The sequence below is a fragment of the Danio rerio genome, chromosome 5 (assembly GCF_052040795.2).
Source record: "Danio rerio strain M-AB ecotype USA chromosome 5, GRCz13ab, whole genome shotgun sequence".
NCBI classification, from domain to species: Eukaryota; Metazoa; Chordata; class Actinopteri; order Cypriniformes; family Danionidae; genus Danio; species Danio rerio.
Window position 1 is genome coordinate 34379402 of NC_141025.1, and position 13473 is coordinate 34392874.

Here is a 13473-nt window from a genome sequence, read left to right on the forward strand (position 1 = left end):
CACTTAAAATCAAACGTAGATGAATTAAATGTATATTTAGGTTATATAAGGACTGCACTGAAGACATCCATTAGCCTACATATTTAATTTCTTGTGTTAAACGTAAAGATTTATTTCAAAACTATTTCTAAATTCAGTTCTAATTTCCAACAAACGAATAAATGAACAATAATAATGAAATGTGGTAAAAAAACTGAGGTATATCCAAACACGCGTCCTATTCTTATTCCCCATATGCTCCAAAACAGGTGGATAAATCCAAGCTTGTTTTTAATAAAACAAATATAAAAAAGCAGATAATCAATAATACTGCAAGTAATAATAACATTATACAAATGCAAATTGTCAAGAATAAACTGATAATAGCCCTCCGACATGAAGAAGGCTTGGAGGTGATGGTTTTTATATCCCTGTAGAAAATAATAATTTTTGTAACAATTTTAATCCTTTAAGTATTTTTCATTCATTAAGGTATTTGGATATTGCTGTACATCCTGTTTGTATTAAGCAATGTGTAAGTGTTTAAGGTGCACAGATAACGTGCTCTGCGTTGGACTTTAGACCAGCCTTCAGTTGGTCAATTGTGCAGTTCATTTTAGTTTCTCAAAATAGCAACGTGCCAACAATGCACCTTAACACACCTTCTTTATAGACCAGAACACCCATGAATCCACAAAGTGGTGCAAATGGATTTGCTATTTAAACAACATGGTGCAAAACAGTAAACTTTGGGGTGTGCTGGTCTGACAATAGCAACAAATCGCGCCAAACATGTCATGCATGCTAGGTGTTTGATAGGGCCCTTAATGTCCTGTTTTGGGGTTGTTTAGATGTTTTGATCAATATTTCAATCATATTAAAAGTTCATTTATACACCCTTCACGTGTTTTAATCCTATTAGAGTTTCTTTCTTCTACTAAACATACAAAAAGCTGATATTTTAAAGAATGCTGCTAGCTGGCAGCTATTGACTTCCATAGTAATTTTTTTTCTTACTATGGAAGTTGATGTTTTCCAGTAACCAGCATTCTTAAAACAGTATTGTTTTGTGTTCATCAGAAGAAAGAAACCCATAAATGTTTAAAACCAGGTGATAAATGTTGAGGGGATTTTTATTTTGAGTGAACTATCCCTTAACTATCCCTGAGTAAACTAAGTAAAACTGCACCAGTTAGTTCCAAGTTGGACCCCTTTTTTTCAGTGTTCCCGCTTCACTTGTTTTGTTCCATGCTCCTCAAAGTAAATATGGCAGAGTTTACGCATATCCAAAATGAACTACAATAACTAAACAATTGAACCTATCCTTCCTAATGAGATCTCACCCTCATTTTATCCCTCATAAACTCATTTTCATCTCTGGTAAATTCAGTATGGTGTTTAACCAGAATAGCATGGACTTTCAGTGTCCAACATCTTTTCACTTTTGTACTGCAAAGTTTGCACTGGTAGTCTCTGCTGAGGTCAGTGCAGAGCCTGCTCCGCAATAACTTTCCATGCTTGTAAAAATTCCTCTGTTATTAGACTATAAGCCCTCGAGAGCCCAGGCCTTTCACATTTATTGTAGTGTTAAACAAATGGTATTGCATAAACACTGTCCTTCCTCTTTGTCCAGTGGGTTTTGAGCTTACAGCATTTCGAGGATAGTTGGGTGCTTGCCTTGACCTCAAGAACACTGCATGAAAATAGCAAAGCTGTGTGTTTGTGGAACTTTAGTTAATGTTTTGATTTTAATGACAGCACTTTTTCTATAGTATCATTGTATATTTTCTGTTTTTAAAGTATAACTTATTTTTATAGTATTTTTTATAATTTGTGCAGTTTATAGTTTTTTATAATAAAGGAATGTTAAACGTTTTTTTTGCATTGCTGTGTGATTTCTTTTGTCAGCTTCAGGAAATGAGGGGCAGTGGGCTGAATACACACTGTAAATGAGAGCTGATCAAGAAACATAGACAAAGAGAGAGAAAGAAATCAAGAGAGGCGGATGAATTGCTGCCAAGTTTTGTGGCAATTATAACACAGCAGACCCCTTTGTTGATTTATGCTCAACGAGGGCAGGAAAAAGACTGACAGGAAAAGATAGACGGGTTTAAAAAACTTTATGAGAAAGGAATGTTAATGTTAAAAAAATCAGACTTCAGCACTGCCACAATTGTTCAGCTCAATCTTAATTGAGAAAAGAGAATTGCTACTAATTGCAGAAGCAAGGCAGGAAAAATGTCAGAGGGCAGCAGAGGAGATCTTGCTAGAGAGTGTGGGTGTTTGAGCCTGAATGTAAACCTAGTCATCTGAAACATGCCTTTGCTTGTCAAAGAAAGAATGAATGAAAGGAAAAACACAAGCAAATATAGGGTGCAAGCTAACATAAGAAACACATTCAGACATTTGTAAAATAAATCTCGCTACTGTCATAGAATACAAGAGTTTTGATGAGTAAGTTCTGGTTTAAATGTTACGTTTCCCATCTGGAATTTAAAACTGGTTAGTAACTAATGGGGATTAAAATAGTGTATTTGTGTCATTTTAAGAAACACTTTAAACTTAAAAAAATATAAATAAAATGTTGAAATATTTGAATATGAATTTTGGCACAGTTTTCCCCATATTGTGTTGATATGGTAAGTAACCCAGCCCTAAGGCAGCACACTTTAAAGGGGTGGTCCTCTATGATATCATATTTTAAACTTTAGTTGATGTGTAATGTAGCTGTGTCAACAAATAACATCTCTGAATCTCTTTACAGAGTTAGCTTTGTTTTCTTTGGACTACAAAAAATACATTCAGGATAGTAAGATCGCAAACATTTCAGACGCAATTATCACAGGAATACCACACGCAATGAAGGGTCATGGCCAGAGGCTGTTAGTAGAGAAAGCTTCCTTTGTTTTGGGGCTTCCAAAGGACACGACACAAAAAAAAAAGAAGTGCTTACAGTTTAATTTTAATTATGCTCCTGAAAATTATAAAAAAATACATAGCTAGCATTTGACAAAGGACATCTTCCAAAATCTCTCCCAATTCAGTGCCCGATTCAGCTAAAATCTCCTTAAAGAAGGAGCAGCTCCAACCATAATAGCAGAAGCTGTAGATCGTCAGCCACAATCTGTATTTTCATATGTTAAAATTGATCTATTTCATGCATAGTTTCTAGCATTTAGAGTATGTTGTAGTGAGGACATAAACAACAGGAAATGCTGTTTGGCACCGCTAACAATCTAGCTACAAATTTATATTTATGAGTCAAACCTCTGTAAACACTCACAATCTTCAGCAGCACATGCAGTGTCTCTATGCAGCCGCTTTCCCTGCGTTCTACATCTCAACTAATGAAATTGCAAAAAATATTGAACATTTTATATTACTTACCCTATGTTTTGAATGTATGTGCTCTTCATTTTCTGTCTCAAGGTACAAACAGCTACTGTTTACACAGCGCAAAAGCCCGTGCTTGTAGGGACGTGATGTGGAGACGATCCGTGAATCACAGCACATTATGTTAACTGACCAATCAGAGCCTCTTGAGGACAGGCCTCTTGAAGGAACTAGGAAATATGACTGTCATTTTCAGGTTAGCTGAGTAGCTGTATATAATCTGTATATAAGATATATGAAAAAAAATAACTTGATTTTCTACAAATGAAGCATGCCCATCATATAAACACAACAAAGACTTAAAATACACTGTGGACCACCCCTTTAAAGATCACCTTTATAGGCTACAATATTTATGGTTGATAGATGCATTTTAGTAGTAGCTTAATGACTAATTAAGTTTCAAAGTAATACTGTGGTTAAAAGTAATACTTAAGCTGAACTCTGATAATGATATAAGGAGATTTTGTATAATTAAAAGGAAAACTAATTAGTTAAGTTTTGGCCTGCTTATATGTTCATAGAACAAACAAAGCCCTAACAAAATATGAAGGTGAGTTAATTGAATTTAAAGATTGTGCTTGCTTTGATGAAACAGCTGACTGTTTAGGCGCCATTGGTGTTTAGGCCCGAGTTTTTGTTGTGTTTGCACCGTTTTACCAGCAGATGTCATCAGCATGCGGTTTTGAGAAACTAAATCGATTCAAAACTTCAGAGAAGCTTATCGCCATTAATACCTGATTTGAAATCGATCTTATCAAGTAGTTTAAGCAAGCCTAAAGTTATTTTTGTAATATGGTTAGTCTAGGTGCAGCTTTCCCCTTCGTTCAACCACGTGCACGTTGTGTAGAGTTCTACGATTGGATTTAATGTCAAGTATCTCTCACTGAAGCTGGAGGTAAAGGTAAGTGTAATATGTAGTTCCCTGTTATCTGTAAATCTCAGTGTTGTCTGTCAGTCTTGCAACGGAAAAAGTTCAAGTTTTAACTCTCGTTAGCTTTTTGTTTTGTCATAATCTCTACCTGACCAGATTTTTTTAGCCTTTAAGCTGAAAACCAATTGTTGCCTAAATTGGTCTAGGTAACTAGCATTACATTTCATGTTATATATCATAATATTGACTGTTTCTTTTTCTTTTTTTTTTAAATCACACTTAACATGGTATACAATGCAATAATGTAGTCAGAAATGACAGATAAGTGTAAGTACATCATCTAAATGTTTAAACATTTACTCCAATCTACTTACACTTGTTAAAACACAAACTGCATGCTCAAATTTCATAAATATTTATTTCATATCAACAATAATAACTACAGCAGTGGGCTACAGCACTTTCAAATAAATGCTATAATAATAATAATAGTAGTAGTAGATTTTGAGGCCACATCTGAAACACAAACATTTACAAGTAGTACTTGGCGTTAAAAACAATGGCAATACAATATTTTAAGACACTTGGTGTTTTTTTTATTTGTTTTTGTTTAATTTCTGATATCACAGACTTTCTGCAACAGTCTAAACAGTTAATATTGATATAGATACAAAACCACTGCAAAAAACAATCAGGAGAGTAAACAGAGGGATGGGGAAGACAACAACAGACAGTATGCCAACAGAAAAAATATATTCCATCAATCTCTTGCACATCTATTCTCATCAAAAAACAAATGGCAAATAAATAATATTGAAAACTTTTAATTTACAAAAATATTCCCAAGTTTTCCCTTTTTAGTCCAGACTGCTACTAGTGTTGAGTGAGTTACACTGAGATGAAGAAAGGTTTAGCGTGAAGCGACATGCAATCAGCGAAGCGCTTTAATACTTACACCTCCTCTTGTGCTGTTCCTGAGGCTCTTGTGTTCTGGTGTCACTTTGATGACAGTTTTTAACATCTCTGAGTTTGAACTGTAAACATCTATATTCTTCTTCTCATTTTACACTGCAAACTGTTTTTAACCCCCAAAGGTTTTGTATTGTTTTCCATGTAAAAAACACTGTTTTAGCATAACATCTGTTTTTTTTTTTTCCTGAAATTATATGTTTGGGAAATAATGTATATATTATAGATTAGGTAAATAGATAGTTTTAAAGGAACTCTTTTTTAAAAGAAATACTTGTACAATTGTACAATTTTTAAATCCATTCAGCCAATCTCCGGGTCTGCTAAGTAGGGTCTGTCTGCGGACTGCAAGACAGGGGCATAACATCAAGGGGCCTTAGGGGTGTAACTTTTAGTACGTTAGAGGCGTAACATGAAGTTATGGAGCCATGTCAACTATCGGATATGCGCAATATGCACATTTATATAGCAGCATTTTTTCATGACACTGTATAACAATAATTAATATTTTTACAGTACTGTGACGGTTAGGTTTAGGGTTGGGGTGGGAGTAGGCATTAAAAAATACAATTTATTGGGTAATTTAGTATTTTTTTCCGGCCGCAAATGTATCCAATCTAGCAACAACCGTACATAGTTATTAAAGCCAAGACCCAATACAACTTCTGTTTTTACCTTACTGTGACGGTTGGGTTTAGGGTTGGGGTGGGGGTAGACGTTAATAAAATACAATAAATGGGAAATTTAATAAATAATAGAAATAATTCTCATTTACTTCCGGCCGCAAACATATCTAATCTAGCAACAACCATACATAGTTATTAAAGCCACCACCCACTCCACACCTAAACCTAACCATCTAGACCTACCACAACCCTAAACCCAACCATCATCATTATTAACGTCTACACCTTCCCTAAACCTTAACCCAACCATCACAGTTTTTAGCATGCAGCAGCTTTTTATACTTGACACGCTTGTCATTCTGTTGTTTGCAACCACAGGGGGCGACCCGAGTAGGCTAATTGTCATGACAAAACGAATGAAGAAATAACTGAGTGGAGTTGCTAAATGAATTAATATTATAATATATCAAAGGAATTTGTTGTGGATATATTTGGAGAAAACTCACGAAAATATTTGTTGAAAATGTACTCTGGTAAGTATGTCCACCATCTAGCCAACAACATCTCGTTGTGACATCTTTCATGGTTCTATGGGATCTCGATAACTGCAAGTTACGCCTCTAACTTACCACAAATTACGCCCCTACATCTTATGCCCCCGTCTTGCAGTCTGCAGACAGATATACTTGGGTCTGCTGGGAGCACTTTTAACTTGGCTTAGCACAGATCATTGAATCAGATGGAACCATTAGCATCACACTCAAAACAATCAGTAGAGTTTTGATAATTTTCCTATTTAAAGATTGACTCCTCTGTGTTTACATCATGTACTAAGACTAAAATTGTAATAAAAGTCACTATTATCTAGGCTGATATGGCGAGGATGACTATACAGTCATTCTGGCGTAATAATCAAGGAACTTTGCTGCTGTTGCATGGCTGCAGCTGGCTCAATATTATGCAGCACCTGAAAAGAATCCCCAGCTAGATAACTACAGTAAGTAACAGTGCTGCATGTGCCCTTATCTGCCATTAAATAAGAAATTTATCAAAACTTTTTTTTAAGCGAGATGCTAAACTCTAATCTGATTTAATGATCTATGATAAGCTAAGCTAAAAATGCTCCTGCCAAACCCAGAGATCGGCTGAATGGATTAAAAAATGCTAAAACTCAACTGTTTACTTTTAATATTCCATGAAACTTTCAGTGTTTCTTTAAGCAAAATAGGTTTAATGAGGTTTTCAAAAAAGTATTAATTTCTCAAATTTATTTATCTTAATTTTAAGTTCTATGAGAAAACAAGACAAAGACACTGATAAAGAGTTTTTTGCTATGTAATCTAGAGTGAGAGATCTAATCTAAGTGACCCTGACTTAAAACCTTAAAGAATTCTGTTAGTTTGTACCAAATCTATGAGAAGATACTGCTTTCTAATTCTAAACCATTAATATATCAAATCCCTTTTATTTTGTTGTGGGATGGAGGGGAGGCATGCAGGTGATCCAGAGCCCTTTTCAAGGAGCAACAGCACTTTAAGAATGTGTGCCCGTGAATGTGGATGTTGATGGATTAAAGCTTATACTGTACGCATAGTAAACAGCAGCAGATGCGGTGAAAAACAAAACAAAACATGTTCTGTAATGGATTTAGTTGACGTCTGCCTCATGACATATGCAATCCATGGTCTGTCTGATAGGGGGCGATCTACTGGTTGATGGGTGCAGTAGAAAATGGCACTTGTGGGAGACTCCTGCCTTTCTGCCAAAAGTTTGCATGTCAGGGTTAAAAAGCGTGGTGAGAGTGAAGGCAGGTTACACCGTAACATTGATATACACAAGAAGTGAGTTTTATTTCTTCATAATACAGTAGAACTAGAAAGGTGTATGTATATATATTTATATATATATTTGTATGTTTACATTTGTATGTTCATGTGCACCTGGTTCGTGATGCATATAGAGTTTTTTACAACTTTGAAATAATCACACAATGTACAAATCACAAACATAGAAAACATTTAAAAACACAAAATAAGGAATTAAAAAATGTAACGAGCGTCGATTTTACATTCAGGTCGTGGAGAGAAAAGTAATATTTTGCCTTGACCTTAAAACTTGGCTCAAACCATTTAAAGCCAGTTTATTGTTTAAATGTCCTATTTCTGTTCATATGGCTACAAGTTTGCTACAAAGCTACAAATTTGTCCTAAAGCGGAAGGAGAATGTGTCTAATCCATAATAGAAACGAAATCAAACAGAATTCAGATTCTTCGGCATTTTCAGCATTTTTGGTCAGTTTTGTTTTTACTCTAAGCAGAATTCTGAAATGGTCGCTAATAATTAGTTGTATTTCTATCTTTCCAATAAACAGGATCATACGCACACACACATGCATCCATCCACCAGGAGTGAATTTTGACATCGCCACACTGTAAACTCTGGGGACTGATTTGCACACAGATGAGTGGACAGACTGCGGGAGAAGGACGTAACACAATGAGAAGAGTGATATAAAGTAAAAGGTAGGAAGATGAATAAGGTGAGAGGCGCATTTTAATCCACAGACTGTGATTGTCATCACTTAAGGTCCAAAATATCATCCTCAAACGATGTGGAGAAGGTGAAAGGGTTGGCTGTGGGTGGACTGTCATCTCGCACCTCCACCTCTGAGCCAGATGGACAGAGCTGCTGGATGTCAGTTTCTCCATCTACAGACTCCATGCCCACTCTGATTGGAGAAAATTTCTTATAGTCAGTACACATCATGCTGGATTTGCTTCTATCATGCAGACATAAGCTATGCATGTACAATACATAAGCAACATACCTGTACAGTCTATCAAATACACATAAAGTATAGACATTAAAAAAGCAAGCCATTGATCAATATTTGAAATTTCTGTCCAGTGTTGTCATGTTTTGATCCTTGAAAGGTCTTATGCAGTCATGTGATGTGCTTGATATTTGCAATGCAGCGAACTGCAAAACTTGGCAGGCGTATGAATGGAAGTCTATGGGTCAAAAAGTGCAATGACCGTGGCTTGAGAAGGACTCCTATGCCAGTTGCTTAATATTTACACCAAAAAGTGATCACTTGGTTTCAATATATACACAAGAATTGATTTTGTTTATAGTTTTATGTTTACATATTTATTTTTTCATATTGAAATTTAATTTTATTTAGTTAGTTACTTGGAATGTACAGTTGAAGTCAGAATTATTAGTACCCTTTTGAATTTTGTTTTCTTTTTTTTTATATATATATTTCCCAAATGATGTTTAGCAGAGCAGGGAAGTTTTCACAGTATGTCTGATAATATTTTTTTCTTCTGGAGAAGGTCTTATTTGTTTTATTTTGGTTAGAATAAAAGTAGTTTTTAATAAAAAAAAAAAAACACATTTTAGGGTCAAAATTATTAGCCCCTTTAAGCTATGTATTTTTTGATATTCTACAGAACAAACTGTCATTATACAATAACTTGCCTAATTACCCTATCCTGCCTAGTTAGCCTAATTAACCTAGTTAAGCCTGTAAATGTCACTTTAAGCTGTATAGAAGTGTCTTAAAAACATCTAGTCAGATATTATTTACTGTCATCATGGCAAAGATAAAATAAATCAGTTATTAGAAATGAGTTATTAAAACTTATGTTTAGAAATGTGTTTAAAAAATCTTCTCCGTTAAAAAGAAATCGGAGAAAAAAAAACATCATATCTGTAAGATGTTACTTGAGAAATGTTTAAAATCATAAGGTCTGTCCACATAGAACAGTGGAATTTGTTGTTCATTTAAACACACACACACACACACACACACACACACACAGCAAGACTTACTGCTCGGCGATGCTGATCTCTGCTGTTCTCTTCTGCTCTTCCTCTTTGTTTTTCTTGCTCATTCTTCTCTGTTTCACTGAGTTGCCATCTGCTTTACTGCTGGGCTCCTCAGTCAAACCTACAGCAGATACAGAGTGCACAGACTACTTAGACACTCAACATATCATGATTCTGTATAGGAAATGCTTTAACAGATATTTTAAAATGACATTTAACATGCACCTGTAGGAGGTGCTGTAGTGTTTTCCAAGAGTCATTCAGCCATTTGCGTGTGTGTGTGTGCTTGTGGGGTGTGAAGTGTGGTAGTCTAGTAAATCTAGCAGCTTATCTAATGTGTGATCAGGATGTCTCACTCCAACACTTCATATTGAAAAATCTGTGCTAGACTGCAGAACAAGAGTTACAGATCAAGTGTTCAAAGCATTATATCATTTCTATCACACACGATTAAAAGATTATTAATAAATGGTTCTGAGTTGGGGGTGTTTTTCGTTTGAGGGCAAAAAAAGTTCAAAAAGGTTGAGTGATGGTAAACATGACAAGGTGGGCTTCTCATCCAGCGTGACCCCATCTGAATATTTAAAATCTTTCTGCCAACGATTGGTAAGGTGTGAATACAGCTCTGCTACTCGACTTTAGTGTATTCCTATGACTGATGTTGCTGTTTAGAGTGTTGTTCTTCTGTCTGAGCTCCTTAAAATGAGAAACGAATCAGGAAAGAAATCTTGAGTTTTTGAACAGACCCACTGATTATGTAAACCTATCAGTGAAACCAGAACAATGATCACTCAAAGGTGTTTATTAGTCAGAATTACCTTTGGGTTGTCTTATATTTAACATTGATCATTAACCCTAGGCGTACATTCTAACTCAGAGGCCTGTTGCACAAAACAAGTTGATTAAACTCTGGATTGCAGAGTATTTTTGGGTTGACAAAACTAAACAAATCCAATCTGGTTAAGATCAGGGGTCCTTTTTTCATATCTCACTTAAATGATCCAAGATGATTTGGCGGGTCCTGGATCTTCTAATCTTGATAAATGACCTTTGGCTAATTTGGTTCTGCAAACAAGTTTACAAATCAGTTTTAAGATGTATGGATGAACTGGGGTCTGTTCTTTGTACCTCGCTTAAATGATCTAAGATGATTTGGCATATCCTGGATCTGTTCATCTTGATAACTGATCTTTTGCTAATTTGGTTGTTCAAACAAGTTCACGAATCAGATTAAAATGTTTGGATTAACTGATCTGAGATCGCTGTGTGTGTTGTAAAAGACAGATCTATGGATCCTCAAAATCATGATCAGCAATGCAACGATTGGCTGATGACACAGCAGCGTAATGACATCATCTGATTAATATTCAATTATCCATGTGAGCAAAATTACATCAAATTAGCAGTAAATGGTTTGTTAAATATGACACGCACAAACTTCCCACGTTTGTTGTGAGCTGCAGGCTTTACACTTTCATGTGTCAAGACTATTTATCATGTATTTCAATGCATATCAATGTATTTAGTTCTACATTTAGACAAGACTCTCTTTATTATAGAAGTCTAGGCTTCCTCAAGTTTTTTTTAATCCGCTTAAGGAATAACTGTATAAATTAATTTTGCATCAAAAAAGCATTTTGATATTGGTAAAGGTATCAATCACTGGCATACTAGTAATCAAAACACATGCTTGACTGCATAAATTATCATCCTTTTTTTATTTAAAAAAGTCGAATATTGAGCATGTACGTGTTTGCATCTAAAAAGTTCATATAAATAAATTTTCTCTTTGAACCACCAGATACTATACACCAGATGCATCTAGATAATATTGCAGCAAACAACAATTAAATGAATTTTATTAATTTCTTGTGAGAGAGTCAGTGCAGTTCATTTCACTGAGTGCAGTATATTGGGGTTTTCCATTTCTAAGAAAATAATTTCTGCACAAAACAACTTGATTATTCCTCTATCTAAATCAGAGGTTCTCAAAGTGGGGGTCGGGACCCCCTGGGGCGTCGCGTGACAATGACAAGGGGTCGCTTGGTGATTTCCAAAACTCAAATAAATTTTATTAAACTATTTGAATCACCATATTTTATTCATAACCCACAGAGGATAGTTAATTGTTGCGTTAAAGAACAACATACAAATAAAAATCAGCTATCAGCCATTAATTTTTATCTTAAAATGTAATTAAATTAATAGATGAATATAAAAAAAACATTATATGGTTATTAGACTGATTCATTTTTGTGTTGTCAATATGATCATATTTATATATGCCTATAGTTGTGTCTGGAACATTTATATATTTACAGTATAACCACCTTGAAAAATGGGGGTCGTGAGTCACTGAGATTGTTGTTTTGGGGGTCACAGGCTAAAAAGTTGGGGAACCCCTGATCTAAATCATAGATTTTTAAGCTGTTTTGTGTATTTTATAAAATATATGTTTCTAATAATAAGCAAATAAAGAACAGTTGGGGTGCGAGTCAATGAAATATTGTCAATGTTTACTAGGGCTTATTTTATTTATTGACTTAACCCCATTATAAAGCCCTTTAGCAAAAAGGGGATTTCCATCCATGATTCTCAGATTTTGATACAATATTTTCAAGACCATTTTTTTCTGTGGATTGAATTGCTCTGATAAATCATTCACTTTAATACTAGTAATATGGTCATGCAGTTTTATTTCATGACTACTTTAAAACAATTATAATCCATCATGAAAATCCTTTAGGAAATTAAATGTCCAACCCCAAAAAACAAATCTCCAGCAGCACTTGTGAAGTTTTAGATTTCCTCCGCGGTCCATTTCTTGCCAGCATCCCACTGCGCCACACACTCATAAATGATAGCATTCAGTTGAAGAGTGCACAAACACAGACACTCACCCAGCAGCTCTTTTCGTGTGCGGCTGGCAATTTCTTTGATCTCCATGCGAGACAGCGAGAGGGAGGTGGTGCTGCCGATCATGGGCGCAGGGCCGGTCATGCTGGGGGCCGGTGCCGTGAGCACTTTATTGACCAGAGGAGACTTGAGGGGCCTTTCTATGCTCCGTCCAACTAGGTTACTCAGAGGGATCTTATAGATGTGTTTTGATTGAGTCTCACCTTGAGGAAAGGAAGGGATGGTTGGATAAGGGCAGAAAACAAGAGAGAGAAGACTAAAGAATTAGATGATGGAATAAACAAACTGTTACAGCGCTAATGGTCAGTCTTGGTGCAGAGATGCTTTTAGACATGCCAATATCTAATACTCAGTGCAGAATAAGGTGAAAACAACATACATCCTCTTGTGTTTAAAGACACGCATACCGAAGTGCACACACTGCTGGATCCACATACTGTAATTAGCCCAATTAGCTCCAATGAAAACAAATATATCGACCCACAGTTAAGCCTATATTAAGCCTGCACTTGTGGAAAAACTGAAAATGCAGTTTAATATAACTGCAGTAAGCAAGTTACTAACGTTGGCTAAAAATGCTGAAAAAGTTATATTGTAATATTGTGTCATTGTTTGTAAATGAAGATCAACAATTTTCTTATTGACTTGCTGTCAAACTGCAGTTTTCAGAGTCAAATTACTTGTATGAAATGTATCATTGTTTGTTTTGGAGACTGTTATTTATAAAATATCTTTCCTCTGCAAGTGCGGGCTCATGACTTGGACTTGAGTCAGACTGGGGTCTGTTTTTAGTCTTCATCGCAATTACTTATGACTCAGACTTGATCTGATGACTCTGGCTGAGCTATTTATTCACAGACTTGTATAGCTGCTTTTTTGGAG

General features: G+C 35.4%; 3 protein-coding genes across 18 annotated transcripts in view; 2 read left to right on the forward strand and 1 right to left on the reverse strand.

Moving 5' to 3' along the window:
- Positions 1–4022: 4022 nt before the first annotated feature.
- The window catches only part of LOC137490134 (membrane-spanning 4-domains subfamily A member 4A-like), a 171384-nt gene continuing 161933 nt past the window's right edge, over positions 4023–13473 (forward strand). For both annotated transcript variants that reach the window (XM_087253651.1, XM_087253650.1), the window contains exons 1-2: positions 4023–4276; positions 8213–8363. The gene's annotated coding sequence lies outside the window, so the exon portion shown is untranslated. The remainder of the gene's footprint in view (positions 4277–8212; positions 8364–13473) is intronic.
- The window catches only part of LOC141385840 (membrane-spanning 4-domains subfamily A member 4A-like), a 164263-nt gene continuing 154812 nt past the window's right edge, over positions 4023–13473 (forward strand). For all 4 annotated transcript variants that reach the window (XM_087253653.1, XM_087253652.1, XM_087253655.1 and 1 more), the window contains exons 1-2: positions 4023–4276; positions 8213–8363. The gene's annotated coding sequence lies outside the window, so the exon portion shown is untranslated. The remainder of the gene's footprint in view (positions 4277–8212; positions 8364–13473) is intronic.
- The window catches only part of garnl3 (GTPase activating Rap/RanGAP domain like 3), a 114270-nt gene continuing 105442 nt past the window's right edge, over positions 4646–13473 (reverse strand). For 7 of the 12 annotated variants that reach the window (XM_087252181.1, XM_087252180.1, XM_087252184.1 and 4 more), the window contains 3 exons: positions 12576–12794; positions 9679–9796; positions 4646–8569 (listed from right to left, as the gene is read on the reverse strand). In XM_087252181.1, the coding sequence (XP_087108307.1) occupies positions 8419–8569; positions 9679–9796; positions 12576–12794 (488 nt within the window). In that variant the 3' untranslated portion in view covers positions 4646–8418. 12 annotated transcript variants of the gene reach the window in all.